The 23,626-nt window shown below is 34.3% G+C and overlaps 1 protein-coding gene and 1 pseudogene across 7 annotated transcripts in view; both read left to right on the top strand.

Moving 5' to 3' along the window:
• The window catches only part of LOC146924649 (G2/mitotic-specific cyclin S13-7-like), a 29,063-nt pseudogene extending 18,784 nt beyond the window's left edge, over window positions 1–10,279 (top strand). Inside the window, exons 5-10 of the transcript XR_015011197.1 lie at window positions 5,467–5,545; window positions 5,663–5,911; window positions 6,021–6,037; window positions 9,266–9,410; window positions 9,531–9,712; window positions 9,827–10,279. The product of XR_015011197.1 is annotated as a G2/mitotic-specific cyclin S13-7-like (transcript). The remainder of the gene's footprint in view (window positions 1–5,466; window positions 5,546–5,662; window positions 5,912–6,020; window positions 6,038–9,265; window positions 9,411–9,530; window positions 9,713–9,826) is intronic.
• Window positions 10,280–14,005: 3,726 nt separating this feature from the next.
• On the top strand, window positions 14,006–18,064 carry LOC146924648 (uncharacterized). 6 transcript variants are annotated; one of them, XM_085709580.1, is made up of 14 exons: window positions 14,006–14,293; window positions 14,453–14,493; window positions 14,640–14,921; window positions 15,283–15,357; window positions 15,449–15,576; window positions 15,696–15,756; window positions 15,845–15,940; window positions 16,056–16,268; window positions 16,359–16,488; window positions 16,583–16,737; window positions 16,850–16,970; window positions 17,062–17,238; window positions 17,323–17,391; window positions 17,491–18,064. In XM_085709580.1, exons 8-14 carry the CDS (start codon window positions 16,102–16,104, stop codon window positions 17,500–17,502), a joined length of 831 nt encoding a protein of 276 aa, XP_085565706.1. In that variant the 5' UTR covers window positions 14,006–14,293; window positions 14,453–14,493; window positions 14,640–14,921; window positions 15,283–15,357; window positions 15,449–15,576; window positions 15,696–15,756; window positions 15,845–15,940; window positions 16,056–16,101; the 3' UTR covers window positions 17,503–18,064. The 6 variants fall into 6 exon arrangements, with proteins under 6 accessions (XP_085565706.1, XP_085565707.1, XP_085565703.1 ...); XM_085709581.1 differs by having other exon boundaries at window positions 14,640–14,968; XM_085709577.1 differs by having other exon boundaries at window positions 14,453–14,509.
• The last annotated feature ends 5,562 nt before the right edge of the window (window positions 18,065–23,626 follow it).

Here is a 23,626-nt window from a genome sequence, read left to right as displayed (position 1 = left end):
TGAAAGCAATCATTTTACTTTTGTTTGAGGACTTGTCCTCTTGCAAAAGAACTTCATGTGCTTTTAGAGATCCTATAAGATCTTCTAATCTGAGTTTTTTCAGATCTTTTGCTTCTGTTATAGCTGTTACAATATGTCTCCAAGATTTTGGGAGACATCTTAGAATTTTTCTTACTCTTTCATGGACTGTAAAGTCCTTTTCAAGAGAACGTAACTCATTCATAATGATAGTAAACCTTCCATACATTTCATCTATGGTTTCGGTTTCTTTCATTTCGAATAGTTCAAATTTACGAACACCAATGTCAATTCTTGTTTCTTTTACATGACTGGTGCCTTCATGATGTATTTTTAGTGTATCCCAAATTTGTTTGGCATTTTTGCATTCTTGTACTCTATCGTATTCTTCCCTGCTCAAAGCCATGGTTAGAAATAATTTAGCTTTAAAGTTTAATAACATGCGCTTACCTTCCTCCTCTGACCAGTCTTCTTTACTCTTTATATTTAGATCTTCATCATATGGAATATAGTCTCCATTTTCAACTATGGTCCACATGTGATTATCTTGTGATTGTAAAAATAGTTCCATTTTTCCTTTCCAGTAATAGTAGTCTGCTCCTTCAAAGAGCGGTGGTCTATTTGAGGAGCCTCCTTCGGACATAAATTTTATTTTAGACATATTTCCTTTTCTTGGATCTTCTACACCGTTGGGTGTTTCGGTTTTGAATTTTCTTCCTTCTACACCGTTGGGTGTTTAGGTTGTGTTGAGACTTTTCTTCTGAATCTTTTTCCTCCTGCACCGTTGGGTGCGTAGGCTTTTTAGAGGCAGAGCTCTGGTACCAATTGAAGTAAACTATTTTCACAAGAAAGGGGGGTTTGAATTGTGACTTGTTTAAAATATGCCTGATAAAAATTTCTCAAGTATATATATACTTGGATTAGGTTAGTATGTTAATTAATAAAAAGAATAATATTGTGAAGTGTGTGAGACAAAAATAAAAGAGATAGGGAAAAGAAAATCACACACAAGAAGTATCCTGGTTCACCCAATATGGGTTAGTCCAGTCCCCACAATCCTGTGAGATTATCCACTAGGTAGTTGTGTTAAGTACCGTTAACCACAACTCCTCTTTTATCTTCTTTTTACACAAATGAGTAACTTTTACTCTTTGCTAGATCCGACTGATCTTTCCTGCAACCGAGTAAATCTACCTTTGCTTTTACAACCAAACAACAAACGAGTACAAATCACCCTTGCTAGATCTACCTGATCTATCCCTACAAACGAGTGATTTAACCCTTGTTTTTTTTACACACTTGTTACCTACAAGCTTTACAACCCAATAAGAAATAAATTCTTACTTGGACCAAATATCAAATAAAATTGAGTAGTGCTTTACTAAAAATAGCTCAAGAACAAAAGAGCAATTTCTAGTTCACTGGAAATAAAAAGAGAGAGCTTTGTGTATTTTTGCTTGTGTGTATATTGCTTTGCTTTCTCAAAAATTCGGTGGTTTGTTCTTGCACCCAGCATGTGTATTTATAGGCACAATTGCTCAAAGAATTTTTGCTTGCTCTTTCTTCCCACGTGAGGAGCGTATAAGATTGCAGGATTACAGCTCATGCCTTTTGTGTTCTCACGTGTGTAGTGTTATGAGCATCACAGCTCATTGTAATTCATCAATGTCCACGTGTAACAATTCTTGTGGCTTAAAAGATAAATATCCATCTTGCAAGCTATCAACCTTTTGCTTTGTCCCTTTTCACCAAAAAGAAGTATTTTGTTTGTACTTTGCAATATGTCATTTGATTGGATAGAGAGTGGTTTAGGAGACATAATATACCAATATTCAAAACCAATATTCAAAACCAGTTGTTGTATTGAGCTTGTGTATGCCAACGTGCTGCTCAATTTTGGGCATGTCTAATTTCATCCAATTCAATCTTAACCAAATATTTCTTGCTTTGATCATTGTATGAGGTGCTCAAATAATTTTTAAGGAACTTAGTTATATCAATCCTTTTGAGTTTAAGTTCCTGCAACTAAAAATACTCATACAAAGATGTTAAATACAATAATATCAGAATTCATTTATAAAGTAAAATCTAAATATATTTTTTCATCTTTAAAACTAAAATAGGAATTTATGAATATTTTCTCAACATTCATATGTTGTTTTCTCCAAAATAGGTCTAATATAGATCCTGTTTTGAACATAGCATGCTGTATTCACTGCTTCTGCCCAAAAATGTTTTGGTAAATTGTTTTCATGAATCATGGTTCTGGCCATTTCTTGTAAAGTTCTATTCTTTCTCTCTACAACCCCATTTTGTTGTGGTGTTCTAGGAGAAGAGAATTCATGGAAAATTCCATGTTTTTCACAAAAAGCTTCAAATGGCTCATTTTCAAATTCTCCACCATGATCACTTCTGATTTTCAAAATTTTTGATTCTTTTTCAGATTGAATTTGAGTGCAGAAGCTACTGAATACATCACACGCAACATCTTTACTCTTTATGAATTTCACCCAAGTCCATCTGCTGTAATCATCAACAATGACTAATCCATATCTACTTCCATATAAGGATGCAGTACTCACTGGTCCAAATAAATCAATATGGAGTAATTCTAAAGGTCTTGAGGTTGAAACAATGTCTTTGGTTTTAAAAGATGATTTCACAATTTTCCCTCTCTGACATGCACCACAGAGTGCATCTGAATGATAGTCAATGTCTGGTAGCCCTTTCACAAGTTGTAACTTACTAAGCTTAGAGATTAACCTCCAGTTAGCATGTCCCAACCTTCTGTGCCACATCCATTTCTTATCATTCACTGATAGTAGGCAAATCACCTTCTGATCAGCCAGTTCAGAAAAATTGATTTTATAGACATTGTCAACTCTCTTTCCCTTGAACACAATGGATTTGTCTTCCTTGTTGATTACTGTACAGTTGGGTTTTTCAAAAAGCACATCATAACCATTATCACAAAATTGACTAATGCTTAAAAGGTTATGTTCAAGACCATCTACCAACCATACATTATTAATTGAGGTAGAGGAATTACCAATAGTTCCTGTACCTATGATCTTGCCTGACTGGTTGCCTCCAAATTTCACATTTCCTCCCTCTTTCATTGTTAGGCTGAGGAACATGGACTTGTCTCCTGTCATGTGTCTTGAGCAACCGCTGTCTAGGTACCATGATCTTTGCTTTGGCACTGCTCTTAGACATACCTGCATCATTGACATTTTAAGTTTTAGGTACCCATTGTTCTATGGGTCCTGGAAGGTTAGTACTTAAGGCTTTACTCTTCACTTCTTGTACCTTGTGCTGTGAGTTGGGTTGCTTTTGATTAACCATCACCTTAGGTTTTGGTACTTCATAAGCAGTAACTGTCTTCTTCTGAAACTTAGACTTCAGAACCCCAGATTTTGGTTTCACCAGACTCTGAGGAATAGGTTCTGATCTTTTGAGGATCCTAACCTTTGAAGTCTTGGAATCAGATTTGACCATAGCCTTTGACTTAGAGTTCTTTGGCTTTGAAATAACCTTAGCCTTAGAACTAGAAGCTTCAGGTTCTGATTGAACAACAGTTTCCAACTCAGCCCCTTCTGGTACAAAGAATGTTTTCAGACCTTCCTTGATGCATTCACAACAAGACTTTAGATTGGTTTTCTCAAGTTTCACCTCTGGAAAACCAATTCCTCTGCCATTGTTCTTGTAAATGCTATAAATCATAGAAGCTACTCTGCTTCTGTCAATGCCAGATATAATGAAATCTTCAAGAGCAATTTCATGATTACTTAAAGGTTTTTCATTACACTTTTCTTGTAGCTTCTGACATAAGAACCTGAGCTGATCTTCATATGTTTTACACATGAAGTCAAAACCCCTAAGTCCTTGTTCAGAAGCTTTCAGATCCAATAGAGTTGATTTTTGCTGTTGTACCAAATCAGCATATTTTTCTTTTAAATCCTTCAACTCATTGGTTCTTACTTCAAAATGTGTAAGAAGTTCTTTAAGTGACTCAACAAGTTCATCTCTGGGAATTTTGGAATATACCTCGTTTTCATCTTCTGAGTCTGAATCTGATCCAGCTTCTGAAGTTGCTGTTGCTACCAACCCAACAGCTACCTTTGCATCTTCATCAGCTTCCTCTTTATCAGATCCAGATTCACTACCCAAATCATCCCAGGTTGCCATTAAACTCTGCTTAATCTGCTTCTTGAATTTGCTTGGTTTGAATGTAGACCTCTTTGATTTGTCCTTTGACTTTTCTCTTTGAAGATCAGGGCATTCAGCAATGAAGTGTCCAGGCTTCTTACAGTTGAAGCATCCCTTCTGATCTTCTTACCAAGCTAGAGACTTCCTTTGCTCAAGAACACAATCAAGAGACTTCCTGCTCAAGCACAACTGCAAGAGACTTCCTAACTAAACAAAATTACACAGAAAATTGTTTAAGGTTGAACACTTGATATACAATCAGAGGTGCTCACAATACAAAACAGATACAGACTCAATGGACTTAAGAATTTCTAAGATATGACTTTGAGACACAGAAATTCTAAGTGAATGCAGAACAATTTCAGCAGATGTTTGGTACTTCTGAAAATCTTGTGAGTCTTTCGTTCAGCGTTCTTGCATTACCAAATCTCTAGGTCTTCACTCCTTTATATAGAGGTGTGAAAGAGACGTTGTGAAATTGCCAGCACACCAAAGAGTCGTTGTTGAAGCTTGATCTTTCACCAATGATCTTTTGCCTGATTTGGTTGTTGTCCTATGAAGAACAAATTTGAAATCCATTCCTTATCCAAAGGAACATCTATGCAGGCGTAACCGTATTCTGGAGCTGTTTTCTTGTCTTGTAGCGTGGACACAAAACAGAGTAGTGGAGAACGTGGTTGTACAATTCGTACAAAGTACAATGTCAACGCTTTCGTCCAAATTGCAAGCACAAGCCTTCAAACACCTTTGAAATGACCGTTGCAAAATTCCACTAATCCTTTGTTTGTGTTTTCGAATCCAATAGACAGCTTTTGCATTGATAATTCTTCAATTCTTGAATCTTTTGCAAATCCAGTTGAGATTCAGCTTCTGGTGAAATAGCTTCTGATGAGGCAGCTTCTGATGATGTGACTTCTGCAGCTTCTGATGATGCAGCTTCTGATGATATGACTTCTGGACTTCTTGTCTTCAGGAGCACTATCCTTACTTCAGAAGCGACTTAACTTCAGGAGCGCTTTTTCTCTTCAGTAACAAGTTGCCTTCAGGAGCGTCCAAGCTTCAAATTTTTGTTGTTTCCTTTGCTCTTTATTTGCTCATTCAGAACCAATGATGATGTAACTTTATAATTATGGTCCTGTACACTTGAACAAATATTAGCTAGTCCAATTTACAATTTTTAATACCTTGTTATCATCAAAACTCTTTAAGGTTCATTGTTAAACACATTTTGTTCCAACATGATACTGCTGATAAGGATAATGAATTGGCTGTAACTGAGTACGTTGATGACATCTACGCTTTTTACAAACTCTCTGAGGTAATGTTTTATGCTTTGCTTTGATTTGTTTTGTGTTCTTTCTTTATATATATGTCTCTAGTTTCTTTCTTTCTTTGTTGGCATTCTCTAATGTTTTGAATTTCATGAATGACTTAGGTTGATGTACGAGTACATGATTACATGGCTTCACAACCAGATATAACGGCTAAGAGGAGATCAATTCTTGTTGACTGGTGGAATGACGTGCATCGAACATTCAAACTCATGCCAGAAACTTTCTATCTGACTCTTAATATTGTTGACCGGTTCTTGTCCACAAAAGCTGTCCCTAGAGAGGAATTTCAACTTGTTGGCATAAGCTCAATGCTTATAGCATCAAAATATGAAGCGAAATGAGCACCAGAGGTAAACTTCCTTATTTTTATGTGATTTATTTAATGTGACTTTGATGAAATCAGCTCAATGCTTATATGTTATATGGTTTATTGAAAGTGTCTTTCATATGTGTGTATAGGTTAATGACTTTGTATGGATATCATGTTGGGTGGGTCCCTCCTCAAGTGGGACCACACATTTATTCTCCCCCTCACGACTCAAGTGGACAATCAGTTGTCTTTCCAACAACTATGTCGCAAGCATTAACATTCTCCATTTCTTGAGAATCAAAATTAGGTGCTCTATTATCAATTGCAATAGCAACTCCTTCAGCAGTGTACCTCTTCAAAGGCTTTCTAACATGGGTGGATTTTATATGTGCAACAGGCTCAACCTCAAACTGCACCTCTCTCTCGTGACAATTTTCACGGTCTTCATCATGAGTTGGATCATCAACATTAACTCTATCAATATCTTTCAATCGCTGGTCTTCAATGAACTCAGCCTCACAACATTTGATAAGTTTCTTCAAAACAGGATCATACAAATGAACTCAGCCTCACAACATTTGATAAGTTTCTTCAAAACAGGATCATACAACCTGTAACCAACTCCATCTAGGCCATAGCCTAAAAACACACACTGCTGACTCTTCACAAAAGCTTTGCATCCAAAAACACGTAAATGGTCATAAGAAACATTCTTACCTGACCAAATCATCTTTGGTACTTCATGTTGCAAGGACACACATGGTGAAAGATTCAAGACGTGCACAATTGTGCTCAGTGCTTCACCCCAAAACGGTTCTGGAAGCCCTCCATCTAACAACAAACAATTAACTCTTTCCACCAATATTTTATTCGTCCGTTCAGCAACACCATTAAAACGTAAAGACCTCTGATATCTAATCAAGTTCTCTCTACAATAAACTCCATTTTTTCTCAGAAAGTCACCTCCATTATCTACGCATATGCACTTCAACTTCTTCCCAGTTTCACTTTCAACTGAGACCTTAAATTTCTTAAACATGCTCAAAACATCTTTTTTACTCTTCAAGGTGTAAACCCAAGTCTTTCTTAAATGGTCATCAACAAAACTTAGAAAGTATGCGCTTCCCCCAATTGTTCTTGTCTTGATAGGACCGCATAAATGACAATGCACCAAATCAAGAATTTCTGGTCTTGTAGGTGAGTGAACCTCAAAAGAAACTTTTCTTTTCTTCTCAACAGAACAGTGATCACATTTCTTCAAGTGTGGATTACTCATGTCAGACAACACATTACTCTTGCATAGCATAATCATGTCTTTCTCACTCATGTGACACAACCTCTTATGCCACAACCCAACTTTCTCATCTGATTCAACCACATGCACATCTTTAATTATTTTTGCATGTGTCAAGTAAAGGTTAGAACATTTCGTACCTCTTGCAACAATCATAGATCCCTTGGTAAGTTTCCAAGAATCCCTCGAGAACAAGTTGTCATAACCTTCATCACATAGTTTAGCCACAGAAAGCAAATTCAACTGGATGTCTGGAACATGCTTCACATCCTTGAGAGTTAACTTTGTCCCATTGGACATCTCCAAATTAACATCCCCAAGGCCAACACACTTTAACACACCTTTATGAGCCAATTTCACATCACCAAATTCACCTGAAGTATATGAGCAAAAAACATCTCTCCTGGAAGTGACATGTGCTGAAGTACCACTATCAATCACCCAACTGGATGCACTATCAACAATATCATGCTCTTCAACAAGAAGCAATTCATCATCATATGTCAGATTAGTCGAGCCACCATCTTCTTCTTTCTTTTTTCCTTTACCTTTGTGCTCATTCTCCTTTTTCAAATCCCAACAAAATCTCTGTTTACGCCCCTTTCTACCACAATTGTAACACTCAATAACTTTCTTAGAATTACTTCTGCATTGGTCTCTATTACCTGAATACCGGTTCATGTTTCTCCCCCTTGATTCAGTAACCAATACCCCTGACTCCAAAGATGAGTCCTGAGACTTTCTTCTCATTTCCTCATTCAAAACACTACTTTTGACAAGGTTCATTGGCAACACACCATCAGAAGCAGAATTAGACAAAGACATTCTAAATGTCTCCCACGAGTCGGGAAATGAACCGAGAAGAAACAAACCTTGAATTTCATCATCAAACTTAATACCCATAGCAAATAACTGATTCATAATTCCTTGAAAGGTATTCAAATGATCTGCACACGAAGTCCCTTCTTGGAGCTTCAAACCTAACATTTTCTTTATAAGAAACATCTTGTTATTACCTGTCTTCTTCGCATACAGTTGCTCAAGCTTATCCCATAATGATTTTGCATTGTTCTCCCCACTAATGTGGTTCAAAACATTGTCATCAACCCACTGACGAATGTATCCACACACCTGTCTATGTAGTAGAGTCCACTCATCATCAGTCTTATCTTCAGGCTTCGCTGCAACAAACACATGTTCATGATATTTCTTAACATAAAGCAGATCCTCCATCTTAGTTTTCCAAAGGGCATAATTCGACCCATTCAAAGACAACATACGAGTTGTGTTGACTTCCATTGTTCACCAAAAACTAATTTCCACAAAAAGAAACGAAGCTCTGATATCAGTTGTTGGGATCAGAGTGCGCAAAGCGGAATATGCGGAAGCTTAAATTATCTCTTTTTGTGGAACCTGAACAATCAAATTTACCAGCACAACCAACAACAACAGAAGCAACAATAAAAAGGAGTAAAAACTGTAAATGAGAACACCAGAATTTTAAAGTGGAAAACTCCTCTCAATGTGAGAGAATAAAAACCACGGGACCTAGTCCAGCCAAAAACTTCCACTATCACAATAATGGTTACAATCAATATCTTCCTAAACCTCTAGGAACTGACAATCATCAAATAATCACCAACTATGGTGATTCTAACAACGAGAGAGCAAACCCTAAATAGGTATCCCAAACAGACACAAAGCGAAGACAAAACTACTTAGAAAAATTATCTAAGGATCAAACTAGGTAACAAAAATTACATACTCAAATTTCAGCTGAAACGGAGATCGTTTGCCGAACACACTTTTGGCACCGGTACCCAAAATCAACTTCTTCAGTCTCGTAAAGCTCTCTGTTTTCTCAAAAAGTGCTGCGCCTCTATATTATTTCTTCACGCACGGTACTGAAACTAGGGATTTTTAATTCCCTTTTATAATCACCAAACACATGGGTTTTTAACCCATTCACACACTAACACGTGCACAAAAAGCCCAATCACAACACACATTTTTTTATTTTATTTTATAATAACACGTGACATGGGTTTTTATTACCCATTCACACACAAACACATCACGTGGGCTTTATGCCCAAACACACATATCAGACTATGCATATGTTAGAGAACAAGTTCTGGCTATGGAGAAAACAATCTTAAGAAATCTGAAATGGAATTTAGCAGTTCCTACTCCTTATGTCTTTCTCGTTCGGTACATCAAAGCCTCCACTCCAGCTGATAAAGAGGTATGAATTTCTTTATAGTTTTATACTTTGATTGAGTAAATTGTTCAAGTGCAGTGTGATTGATGCAGTGTGGAATGTAATGACCTTATTTGATTGTGGAATTTGTTTTTGTCAATGTAGATGGAAAATATGGCGAATTTCCTAGCTGAGCTGTCTATGATGCATTATGCTACTGTATCCTTGTACTGTCCTTCAATGATCGCTGCTTCTGCTGTATACGCAGCAAGATCAACCCTTAAGAGGAGCCCTTTTTGGACCGATACTCTGAAGCACTACACAGGCTACTCTGAGGAACAAGTGAGGTAATAATGATATCAAGACAATTATGTTTTGGACATTCAGCCTGATGTTTATTTTCAGGAGCATGTGCTTGTTTTGTGACAATGAAAGTAATCTTTGTTTGTTTATGTTGTCAGGGATTGTGCCAAACTCATGGTTAGCTTTCATTATGCTGCTCCGAGAAGCAAGCTGAGGGCAATCTACAAGAAGTACTGCAACACTGATCGTTGCGCGGTTGCTCTTATGACTCCAGCGAAAAACTTGTCCTCATGGCGTTGAATTGATTCTGGTTTAGGGTTGTTTTTTGGGTGATTGATACCATCTACTATCGGTATACAATGACTTATCTGTTATGACTTGAAGATTTTGTATTGTTTGATTTAGGAGAAAAGGGTCCACATAATGACTTAGCTTTTGTATTGTTATGACTTAGCCGTTAGCTGTTATGACTATCATGATCTATATGGTTTTTTTTTTTTGGTCATGGTTAGAAGAATTTGATTTAGGAGAGAATCATGGCCCTGCTCACAGGTTGATTCTTTTCTAGTAGAGCAAGATATATGCTATAATGAAATTGAGTATTTGGAAAATGCTTGTGATGGTTTGTTTATGGCTTGAGTATTTTGCCTTACCAATTTTCCAGGCTAGACAAATTGAATGAAAGTAATGACTTCATTAATTATGGGCTGAGACATCTACTATTTATATACAACTGTCTCTACACATTAAGCTATGGTGTACTAGCATGTATCAAATACTAAAACTAACTAACTGTGTACGTAGTTAGCTTACAATGCAAGTAACAACTATAAACTAAGGTGAAGTTTTCTCCTGGTGTAATACTAACTACGTTAGGAATCACTTCTATTTGATTTAAGCGGCAGAAATTGAACAGTGTTTGCAAAGAACCATTTTAAAACAATAAAGGTCGTATGGCTTGGAATACTAATTACGATTTCATGTTATATCTTAGTGTTGAGGCAATATATATTCTCTAACTTTCTAGTTGAGAGAATAAAAATCGCAGTTGCAGTAGGATTGACATTAGACAAATGTAAATTGTTTTGATTACACAACTGATCAAACCGTTAGTTGGTTTTGGGATTCAAGATTGATGGCGGTATCTACTATATGAAGCTACTGTTTTTATAAGGAGAAAAGATTTGATGGTTCATATGGTTTAACATCAAAATTTATTAGAATAACGAGAAAAGTGCAAAGAGTACTTAACCCACAAGACGGAAAAGTACAAGGGGTACTCGATCCACCTAAAAACAAACCCCCAAATCAAGAATTAAAACAAAGCAGTGGGTTCAAAATCTATTCAAAATACATACAAGGTCCCCCTTTTTTCCTCTCTAGAAACCACCTCCAAGAGGTTGATTTTATGGCGTCAACCAAGTCCTCCACTTCCGAGTTCTTCGAAGAAAAAATAACCTCATTCCGAGCTTTCCAAATAAGAGTTAGCCCTTTGCGATATTTTTTGTTCCAAGAGGAAGTTGTAAAATAGCCACGAAGAATGACCATATTTCTGTGTAGAATCACTCCCATTTCAATCCACTTGAAAATCGAATACCAAACCCTCCCGACCAAGCTACACCTAAAAATAAATGATTCTCTGCCTCAAGTTGTCCGGAACAAAACACACAATTCGAATAATGATTACTGTCATAATTTATATGATTGTTATTGCCATAATTTTACTCTAAAGATGGCTGATGGCTGGTTCCAAATGATTTTAAATTTGTTGAGTTTTTAGAATTCCTTTGTTTATGGAAATTTGAGTTTTTAGATTTAAAACTTTGTTCAGTTGCTAAATAATTACTATATCGAAAGAAAATCTAGCAAAACACAAAGCATTCAAAACTCAGGAAAAAGGCATAAACAAGAAAAAAAGGTTTATGAAAGGATGGCCAAGATTAGTGGCTAAGTTTGCTAGTGAAGTGTTTAAGTAAGTAGTAAGGTGTCTGAGAAGTAGGAATATTTTATTAGTAATATATAATAAACATAATATGCATATGTTTGGTTTTAATATTGGAAGGTAAAAATAATGTTAGAGGTCGTAGAATTGATTTTATCATGTTTGAATGAGTTATAAGAGAATTGATGTTGCTTGTAGAATTGAATGTTTTTGAAGTTAAACATGATAAAATCAATTTTACAACCTTTATATTTATGTAAAGTGGATTTTACTTCTATAAATGATTTTAACCTTAAATTTATATTTAAAAGTTGAAGTATTTATCCTTAAATTTACCGTGCTTTAAAAGTACGTGTCAAGAAAGCAACATAAAAGTAGAAACATTCCCTTAAATTTTGTGTATCATTCAATTAATTAAAAGTTAAAAAGTAAATTCAACTGTATTAATTCTAACAATATACTCCCTTCGTTCCAGTTTAACCGAGCCAGTTGATCATTTCACACAAATTAAGAAAAGTGTAAATGAAAGAGAGAAAAAAAAATGATTTTGAGTGTCTTTGTCAAGTATTGGTGCATTTTCTCATTTTCACGGAGAAAGTTTGTTAGAAAGTTAGTTACAACTTCATTCTTCATCATTTCTTCTTGGATCTACATCCATTTTCGCAGGAATTCTTGCGTTTTCTCTTGATTCTTTGCAAATTTTCTTGTCTTTTCTTTGATTCTCTCTTGAAATTTTTGCGCATTTATGCGTTTTCTAACGTTTTTCTTGTTTCTTCTTCGTGATTCATCATGCCTTTGCCAAACTCAATATGATACTGAGTTAATCATCTATGTTCATGCAAGTGAAGGACCAAATTCTTTTATGTTATGAGTGATTCATTTGTAATAAAACTATGAATGGACACACATTTGTAATAAAACTATGAATGAACACACACGCGCGCGCACTGATTATTTCAGTTATATTCTTAAACAAATTTTTCTATAATAATGTTATATTGTTGGTGTCATTGAATGTGATAAGAGTTTATCTTATATTTGCAATATTGTTGTGTAATTAAAAAAAAGGCATATGGCTTGCTACAATCAGTCACAAACATCTATACATATAATTTTTCTGTCAAAAATCTCTACATATAATTTTAATCATAATCTAAATTTCATAAAAATTTATTTATAATTTACAAGCATTAGCGTAATAAAAAGAGCATTTAGACATATACGGAGTGTCCGTCAACCACTAGTATATATAAATAAAATACAATGATCTCTCTGCTCACTTGCTAAGTGATAATGCAAAATATATGGAGGGGTCGAGATTCGAACCCTAGACACGCCACATTTCACCAGTAAGGTGAATTTCTCTACTCACTTGACTACTTGACAAAAAAAAACTAATATTATGTCCTTCTAGCATAAATGGGTCGTATTTCCCTTCTTTTGAGTGTTCATTTTAGATTATATATGTTCCTTTTAATTATTATTTTATCCAATGATGTTAGGGGTAGTAGATTACGAATATGAATATGCACAATATTTTAAACTCAATTTATTATTTATTTCCGAGAGAGATATACAATGAGATTGATTAGTGAATTCATTTTAATAAATAAATCACTAGTAACTTTTACTAACTTTTCACTTGTGTCTATCTTTCTCATAAATAAATAATAATTTAAAAATAGATAAATGAATCATTTTCAAACTCGTAGATTAGCTTGATGTTCTTAGTTTTTACTTTCAGTTTCTTATAAAAAAACTAGTGGTTATATATAAATAAATAAATAACTATGGTAAGAAGAATAAAATTCCCTCACGACACACAGTATATTTAAATAATTGGCGGAAGAACATCACAAAATCCACAGTAGCACACCAGGCAAATTCAATTGATATGAGTTCCGGGTTCGATTCCCGGCTGTGGAAATCCTTTTTGTGCAAATCTTTAATTTTTAATTTTTTTAATACACCAACTCTTCCGTTTTATTTTAATTTTTTTTATGAGGTAATGTTCCTTATTTTTTTCTTATGCGGGTACAAATATCACTTCTTTTTGGGCAATTATTCTCTAGTAGTAATTTATGATAGTGATTTTGAAACATAAGGAGAGAAATGAGCACTCATTGACTTCTGGTTAATCTCTAGTAGTTTAGGGTTGTTTTTTGGGATGATCCTTTATATCTAATCCTAGCAAACATGCTTACCCTAATTCCCAACCCCTAACCCTACTTTTTTGGCTCCAATCTATCCCAACCGTTAGATCATTGTAATTAGGGGAGATTATCATATCAGCCATTGATCAAATCTCACTCCTTGAAATTTGATTCACGTGCATAGGGAAACAATTGGTATACACACTGCTCAATAATCACTTGAGCCTCTTTCTCTTCCCTTCAAGCATGTATTTTCCAAGGCAACCTTATGTTCCCCGACCTCTCTCTCTCAATTTACCATATCTTCCTCTTTCTCTCTCTACACTCCCATTTCAATTTCATTGCTGGATCGGAGAACACCATAACCAGATCTGAACCACCACAGAAAGTTAATGTAATGATCGTACTCTTCTTATTCTCCTCCCTTTCTCAACTCCAGTGGAGTTGAACTCAGCGGCCGATCCATGGCAACGAGTCGTGATGGTAACAGCGAGGGAACCTCAACGAGTCGCGACGATAACAACGAGAAGGTATGCAATTTGCTTTTTCCTCAATTTCTTATTTGCTTTATTCTTTCTCAATTTGATATCCATTTAACTAAAAATTCCATCGTTAATATTTAATTCGAATTGGGTTGATGATAGCATTGAAGATTTCGGCTTTTGATTCGTTTCTACTTTATGTTTTAGATCACATCATGCGCCATGTTGCAAAGGATTGAATGACCAAGGTTGAAAGTTACTCCAGTGAGGTTTTTTTTTATCTCTATTAATTTGTTGTGTTCATTCCCATAAAATTGATTCTCAGATTTTTTGTGTGCATTTCTTTGTTCATGTAAATCACTCTTCTGATTTTCAATTTTTCTATTTTTTACAGCCTGAGTGAACAATCATTGTTCTATTTCAAAACATTGTTTTTTTGAGAGGAAATTTCAAAACATTGTTGGAGGCTGAATTTGTTTATTAGATAAAATATGGAGGACATTTGGCTGTTTGATTTTTTCGGTTATTGTTTGTCTTCATCTTCTTAAGGACCTGCATATTTATGGCTCTGGTGAAAATAGTTGTTCTCAACAACTTCCACCCGGCTCAACCACGCCCTTCCCACCATCACCTCTACGTTGCAAAATTGAATGTATGCCGACGGTGTCACCTTCAGGTTGAACATTTATCGCTACTTTCTCCTATTGGTGGTAATTGAGATAGGTATTGTTAGATGGGCTTAATCATATGGTATTGTTAATTTGACAACAACTAAATAGTTAATTTTTCTTTGATTTTTTACATTGTGAAATTATTTGATATCAAATTTTATTGCTTTATGGTGTTGTTTGACTCCAGTGAAAGTGATTATGAGAATAATAATCTACGTTTTCTTAACTATTTTTGCCAATTCTTACCTTAATGAAAACCTGCAGTTTTGATCAGGCATTTTGAGAACTTTAGAAATCTATCAATTTGCCAAAAAAATCATTGATTTGAGTAGTTCATCATCAGGTTTATTTCAATGGTGGTTGTAGGTATTGCAGTGACAATATAGCTTCCCATGGTTCTCATCTCACACTTTGAATTTGATTTTTATTTCACAAATAAAGGTAATTGTTGGGGTTTTGTTTGTTTGTCAATTTAGGATTTTTCGTACTGGGATTTTGCAAACAGAAGTAATTTTTCGTTTTTCCTGTGAAGGTTTAGTGGCAAAGTAACTTTAGCAATTAAAATGTAAAGATTGGTCCAATGCATATGCAACTTTATGAATGTATGACGTGCAAGCATTGAAACTGGAATGTTTCTGTTTTCATCCTTTTTGGTTGAAGGTACAATAATAACCCAACAGGGAAGAGCTTTTTTAATATGCTACTCATATATGCTCATGTTTAGATATGTATATCTTCATTCATTTTTTTCCACCTTAACTCTCCTTTTCTACTTGAAGTTTTTGAGTACCATTATAAATGATAACGTGGAAGGAGGAATCACCTATAAATCTACTCTTGGTAACTAACTTATTCCAAAATTAATATATGTGCAATTCTGTTCAGTTTATAATAGATGTTAAATTCACGTTACATGCTATATGTTCAGATGTAATTGGTATGTTGTGGAAAGAGATGCCTTAAAAGAAAAAGAGGTGAATGGCAAGAAAAGCAAGCTCATTGACATAACATTGGAGGATCATGAGTATGTGTATACATGATGCTTATCTTTTTTTTTTTTTTTTGCATTTCATTGTTGTATGTATTCCTTTTAGGTCCTCTATATTTGATATTTGCTTTATGTGGTACGACTGTTACAGGGGTAAGAGGATCCATTGTTCTTTGTGGGATCAATATGCTATTAGAATGGATGCTCACTTGACTGTTCACGACCCAAACTCTCCTGTCGTGGTGATTTTACATTTGGGAAAACTCAAAAAATACTATGGTGCTATGGGTGTCTCGAATGCCTTTTATGGCACCAAGCTGATCTTAGATGATAATTTTCCGGCTGCTAAGGAGTATCGTAGCAAGTAATAATAACATATCTGGAGTTCATACCAGTTTATAGCTTATATCAACACCTTTATAGAACTTAATAATTGTATGATTGTCATTAACAGGATTGGTGGTGCTGCAATTGAGGTGGCTCAAGGTCTTAGTCAAGCATCTGGAACCTTAATGGTTCCTTTATCTGATGATCAGCTTCAGTCAAAGATGATGACAATTGAAGAATTGATTGAGTCGTATGAGGTATTACAGTTAACTTAACTTCCCTAATTAGAACATAAAATAAATCACACTGGAGAATAGGCAAACATCTGACATTTTTTTATATCATCTGTAGCAATGCAATGTGATAGTTTTTGCTTCTATTTGTGGTATTGAGCCGGAGTACAATTGGTATTATGATGCATTTACCAAGTGTGCGGCCAGAATCAAAATTATTGCTGGAAGGATGTTCTGTGCTAGATGCAATCAGAGCAGGAATGTTGTTCCTAGGTAAACAATTAAGGGTCACGCTCATACAAGGTGATTTGATTACCGTATATATTTTGATTGCTTGGGTTGTTGTATTAATACTCACTGTGTCATTGTGTTGTTATCATTACAGATTCAAGTTGCATGTCCAGGTGATGGACAATACAGGATCAACAAGTTTTATCATTTTTGACTGTAACGTCGCAAATTATGTGGGAAGGAGTGTTCAAGACCTAATTGATACTCAGGGGCAGGTGATATAACTAAACAAATTTGATCCTGTATTAACCTTGCCAATTCGTGGTATGGCTTTTGAGCTCTGATGATTATCTGCTTACACTACAGGCCAGCAATTCTCTTGGTTACCCCAAAGAACTGGGGCTGTTGGTTGGTAAAAAGATGTTGTTTAAAGTTGAGATCACTGATTGGAATTTGGTACACAATTGGCGAAATTATGGTGTCAAGAGGACTTCAGATGATGCTGATCTGATCAAAGGGTTTATTGAGAAACATAACATTAAGGTGGTAATTTTTTATAGGACTCTATTACGTAAATTAAATTAGATCATTCACTTTAAGATTAAGTTCAAAATGTATTGTTTTCAGATTGCTGAAGAGGATGATTCTTGCAATAACAATGTTCCGCTAACACAGATTGGTGAAACGCAATTGGAGGTATAAACGATTCAGATTGCACTTTTTAAATGTTTTTTAAATATTTTGAACCATGGGAAACATTAAACTAATAATGCAATATTTTCTCCATTTACAAAGCCGCCTTATTGAGTTTGGTGATTCAACCAAAACTGGGAATGATCTGGTGGATAACGAGCAAACACCTGGTAGCAAATCTGGAGGGAAAAGGTCTGCTGATGCAGAGGATTCTGCTATACTTGGCACCGAAGAGATTGGAGAAAGATCAATTAACAAGCCGCAAAAGATGATATGTGTCAAGGTTGAGAAACTGAACTAATGGGGAGGATGAAGTCCGTAATTTTAAATTTCTGTTTTGTCTGATACCAGATTCTGTGTTGGTTCTGGATCAATATGTTATGCTTATTTTCTTTAGACTATTTCCCATTTTGGTGTAATGTTTTTTGAACCTTAGGCCCTACAGCCTTTTGTTTGTTTCCCGTTTATCTTTTTGTTAGCTGTTTTGTCTGAATCAATCTAAGTATTTCCTCCTATTTTTTTTTTGAAGGAAAGTATTTCCTCCTATTGATGTTTCAACTGTTTGAGGTTTTACATTTATCAGTCCAAGTGTTTTACATATGTAATGTGTTTATTCTGACTGTTTTTGTAAGCCTATTAGCTTAAACACATGCTATTATTACAAAGCTATCTGTGCAGATGTTTCCGAATTTCATCTTTTACTTTTTGCACATGATATTTGAGATGAATTTTGGCAATTTGTTAATAGTTTTTAGCAAATTGTTATGTTTGGTTACATTTCAAGCATACTTTGGCCCGTCGGTTTGTGAATGGTCATCTCCAATGATCACAAATATTCATTTTGATAAATGGTACCTTGCATTTTGAAAAATATTAAATTAGTTTATCTAGGTCCATTAACTGAAATTTTTAAGTTTATGACCTTATATTATAAGTATTTCATATTTTATATAGTCATTTATATGACAATTATAAATTGATGAACATTTGACAACACGTTAAAAATCATTTTATTCCTAATTAAATTATATCATTCTACATAAGTATAAAACTGTTAGGGACTATATACTTAATATTATCATATAGTGGTTAGGTAAAAAAAGTTTTGATCACAGTATCATAACTTATAGTTGGGGAAGCCTTAACGACCTCCATGGATTGTAGAGGCTAAGCATCTAAACTACAAGCTGTATATGACAACGTCTAATTAAGCTGTATATGGATTGTTGATGCAAATTAGTCTGCTTAAATGCAACAGGACACATGTTTGGCATTTTTAAATTTCTTGCTGAGTTATTGTGTTTCATCAAGCGAATTTATTTAAAAGCAATGTATCCAATACTGCCGTGTCTTGATCGTACTTTTATTAAACTCTACGTTAAGAAAATCGTGTTCTGTTATCAAAAAACAATCATTGTCGTTTATATTTCATCAAATTACGTTTTTAACTATATATGACCCGTGCGGCAGCACGGGTAGACGATCTAGTTGTATCTACTATCGTTATACAATGAATGATTTAGATGTTATGCATTGGAGCTTTTGTATGGTTTGATTTAGGAGAGATCATTACTATTATGATCTATTATATGGCTTTTTTGGTCATGGTTAGAAAATTTTATTTAGGAGAGAATTATCGGGAAAAAATCTACTATTTATATTATTATATACAACTGTCTCTTCACATTAAGCTATGGTGTACTAGCATGTATCAAATACTGAAACTAACTAACTGTGCAGTTAGCTTACAATGCAAGTAACAACTATAAACTAAGGTGGAGTTTTCTCGTGGTGTAATACTAACTACGTTAGGAATTACTTTTACTTTGATGGTAAGTGGAACAACAAACAAATGTGATATATTTACAAAAATTAAGGAAACAGGTTTCTAATAATTTGTTTCAAAAATAATAAATAATAAAGTTTACACATCTATCCCTTACGTAAAACTTTATTAACAAACTTTTTCTCCTAAAAAGGAAGCAATTTTTGGTATTCTCTAATTGATAAGATTAAAAGAAGGTTGGCGGGGTGGAAGAGTCGTAATTTATCTATGGGAGGATGTCTGATTCTTCTTTAGTATGTTTTGTCCTTCATTCCGGTCTACTTTCTTTCCTCCTTCAAGGCTTTCCTCATGTATTATTTATTCTCTTGAATCCATTCTTAATGCTCTTTTCTAGGTGGGTGTGAGAATTTTAGGAAGATATCCTAGATTAAATGGGATACTATTTGCTTGAAAAAAAGAAAATGAAGGCTTGGGGGGTTAGGAGGATGCATGAGTTTAATTTAGCTTTACTAGGCAAATAGTGTTGGAAGATGTTGAAGGAAACTCGGAGTTTATGGTATAGGGTGTTGTGTGCTAAGTATGAGGAAGAAGGGGGTCGTTTGCATGTAGGGGGCGGTGGTGTTTTTTTTTTTTTTTTGGTTTGGAGGCTCTTTCGGAACAGGTTACCGACTAAGGACATTTTGGTGACATGTAACATCATTTCTCATGAATCTCAATTTTGTGTTTCTGGATGCGGTGGATTGGAAACAACTCAACTTGTTCCGTTTTTGCTCCGTTTTCGCCCCTTTGTGGTACATGGTTAGATCTCAGATTGGAATATCTTTATCTGATCCGGATGTGCTACAGAATCATCTTGTTCAGTTTATTCATTCTTCTGGAGGATTGCAAGCTCGCCATTCTTTCTTGCAACTTATTTGGGTTATGTGGAACGAACGGAACACCAGAGTTTTCAAGGCTAAGAAAAATACAATTCATTATATGTTAGATAAGGTCAAATTACATTCGTTTTGGTGGTTGAAAGCTTATAATGTCAATCATGGTTTAAACTCATATATGCGGTGGTCGAGTCTTTTGTTTGTATGAGCATAAACTAAGTCCTTTTGTTTCTTATGTTTTTTGTTATGTGGCGACGGTAAACTTTTGAGGTTCTTTATGACTCTCAGTTGGTTGGTGTTCATATAATCTATTTTTGTTTGTTAAAAAAAGGATTAATAGCAGTTTTCGCCCCCCAACTTTCACGAAGTTGCGATTTTGGCCCCCTAAGAAAAAAACTACAAAACCGCCCCCTAAGTTTTGCAACTGTAGCAGTTTTGGCCCCTCAAGGACAAAAAAAAATTAAAAAAAATAACACGTGACACCTCACTTAGGATGCCATGTCAGCGTAGACCGAGTCAAAATTGGCTTTGGGGGCCAAAACTGCCACATGTGCAAAACTTAGGGGGCGGTTTTGTAGTTTTTGTTTCTTAGGGGGCTAAAATCGCAACTTTCAAAAAGTTAGAGGGCTAAAACTGCTATTAAACCCTAAAAAAAATCTAGTATCATATATATATTCACTAAGCTAAATCTGCTATTAAACCCTAAAAAAAATGTAGTATCATATATATATTCACTAACTATAATAATTTATCATTTTATTTTACTTAAAACAAATTAAATTTATTTTACTTAAAACAAATTAAAACAAATATCCATTCATTTGAGTTGGAAGAATACATCAAATGCTTAATCTCACTTTATAAAGTCTCATATATTTTCTGTTCTGGTCTATGTGGGACATTTATATACTCGGTGTCGTTATTATTTGTGATTATATCACACTATGATGACCCAAATATGTTGCAGTTGAAGCCATAATTCTTCAATCACAAACAAATATTGTTGTTATAGGTGAAGACTATATAGTATTGGGTCGAAATAGGAAGCTCCAAACGAGTCTTTGTATGTGTGAAACATAACTATAAAACACGTATCTTTGCATGCATGTATTTTTGCTTTAATCAATTAACGAGTTAGAATATATCATATCGGCGGTTACTTGTTATTGTTAATTAACATAAATTTTTTGCTCAAAAAATTAACATAAATTTTAGATATCAGTATATCACCCCAGTTTATTATATCATTTAGAATACTGCTTTAGAAACTTACTTATGGTGTGCATCCAACAAGATTACGTTGGATCAAGTGAAACATAGTTAAGTGCAATATTAGTTCTATTCTTCTTTTTTATTTGATCTATTTTGGTCCACTACATTTCCCCCTTTTAATTCAGTAGTCCTATTCTATTTTTCCCTCAAATTATGCTAAGAAAACACAATTAATCGACGCTAAAGAAATGAAATAAACCTTGGCAGAATAAAATTATATCAAGACCGTCCATATAGAAAACAACAAGAACCAAAATAGAAAAATCCAACTACATCGCACAAAAATGCAAAAACCAAATTATGCCGCACTTATACGAAGAATTCCCAAACAAAAACAGATCCTAATATGTGTGAATAACACTTCTTTAGATAAAAAGAAGAGAAAAATGACGCATAGAGGTGATTCTAAAACAAAAAGACCCAAAGTCTCCTCCTATAGATGCGTAGTTGATTCTTCCCCTCGACCACACAAGACACACGTAGTGGATGCCTCCAGAGGTAGAACATTGTGTAAAATATTGGAAGGTATTTTCCTTATTTTTATGGCATTTCAAGAAGAAAACTTGATACACTCCTCTAATAAATATGGCACAAGAATTATGACAACATCGGTGTAGTTTCATAATCATAAACAAATGGTCGAAAGGGTGAGACATTTCATGTTATTGGTCGCGGTGATGAGAAAGAAACACTGTAAATCGTTAAAATAGTTAATTGAGTTAACATAGGGTAGACCGGATGAGTGCTTTTTTCAAACTAAAGGGGTACGTTCCTCTAAATTCAATTATGTTATTTTAGACATACTCCATTTAATCATATTTATAAGAGAAAGTTGAGTTAACAAAAACTGATGTATTTGGTTTAAAATTGAATCCAAATTTATCAATTTTTGTTGATCTAACTTTCTCTTAGAACTAGAAGAAGTAACAATTAAAATCTGTTTTTTCATTTTAATAACGTATAAAATAAATAATTCCCTTGTGTGCATTAACTCCCTTGCCCTACGAGCACAAAAATGTAACTTCAACTACAACTTCTAAATCCTTGATGTGGTTGTGTATACTTTTTATTTAAAGGAAATGGTTGTGTATACTATTATGTCATCTTCCACATGAATTGGAGTTAAGAAGCATTTATAATCAATCAACAACCAATCCTTGTTTCCAAGTGTTGCATTGATTGATGATTCATAACAGTGACACTCATTTGTTGCGTATTCCCACCGTAAGGTTTTGTTTCTTTGTTTGTTTTATTGCATAAATGAAGATTGGATGGGGTTCGTGACTTTAGTCCTTCATCTACACAATTTTTACTTTTTATATAAATTATTTTCTTTAATTTTTAGATGTTTCTACAAAATAGATAAAATTGTAATCTAAGCAAAAGATTCACGAATATATCTATTTCATAGAAAAATACAAGGGCTTGTACATTTCCTACTTTTGAAGAGTTCAAAAGGGCTTGTACGTTTCCTTAATAACATAAATTAACGATTTTTTTTTTTGACAAGAAGAAACTTATTGCATTTCATTCACAATAATAGTAGAGATACAAGATGGAATCCTAATATGAATATGGAAACTAGCATAACGCGAAGCTACCCTAGCAAAGCTATGAGCGACTTCGTTGGCTTGTTTCCGAATAAACCTAACATCAGATGTTACTAAATCAGAAGCTAACAAGCGTCTACAATCATTAATTACTGCGCTAAAATTAGAGACGCCAATATTAATTACAATTTTTGGGGCGTTCTATTAATTAAATTTCCTAATCCATTCAACATAACTTTAGAGGATCCTCTAGAAAAACATAACTTTAGAGGACATATAACATGAGACACTTTTTTTGTTGGGTAAACATATGGGACACTAATCATAGTAAACTATTAAACTGTTAAATTATTTGTTAAAAGCTTAAATAGCTTAGATAGAGGTTTTAATTATAAAAAGCATTTGAAGTTTACTTTAACAAGTTTTTCTTTTTATGTGAAATATACTTTAACTATTTTTAATAGAAGTTTACTTTAAGTAGTTGAATAGACTTTTTGCATATATTTTTCTTCAAATTATTAGTTTAATCCTAAATACAACCTATCAGTTAGATAGTAGGCGTTAAAAACAAGATTTTTAAAAAATTTCGTTGACTCTACTCACGCCCATCAACAAACAAATCATTTTCAAAATGTCTTCACAAAAAAATCATTTTTAAAATGTGCCAAGCTTTTTTATACAACAAATAATTTAAAAATGATTTTTTTTCTACAAGATAGTTTATAGTAAATGGGAAAATAATCTCATTTAATTTT

This window comes from Medicago sativa, chromosome 5, assembly GCF_051527215.1.
Source record: "Medicago sativa cultivar Bolivia chromosome 5, Bolivia_mono, whole genome shotgun sequence".
In the NCBI taxonomy this organism is placed as follows: Eukaryota; Viridiplantae; Streptophyta; class Magnoliopsida; order Fabales; family Fabaceae; genus Medicago; species Medicago sativa.
This window is presented reverse-complemented; position numbering and strand designations above follow the sequence as displayed.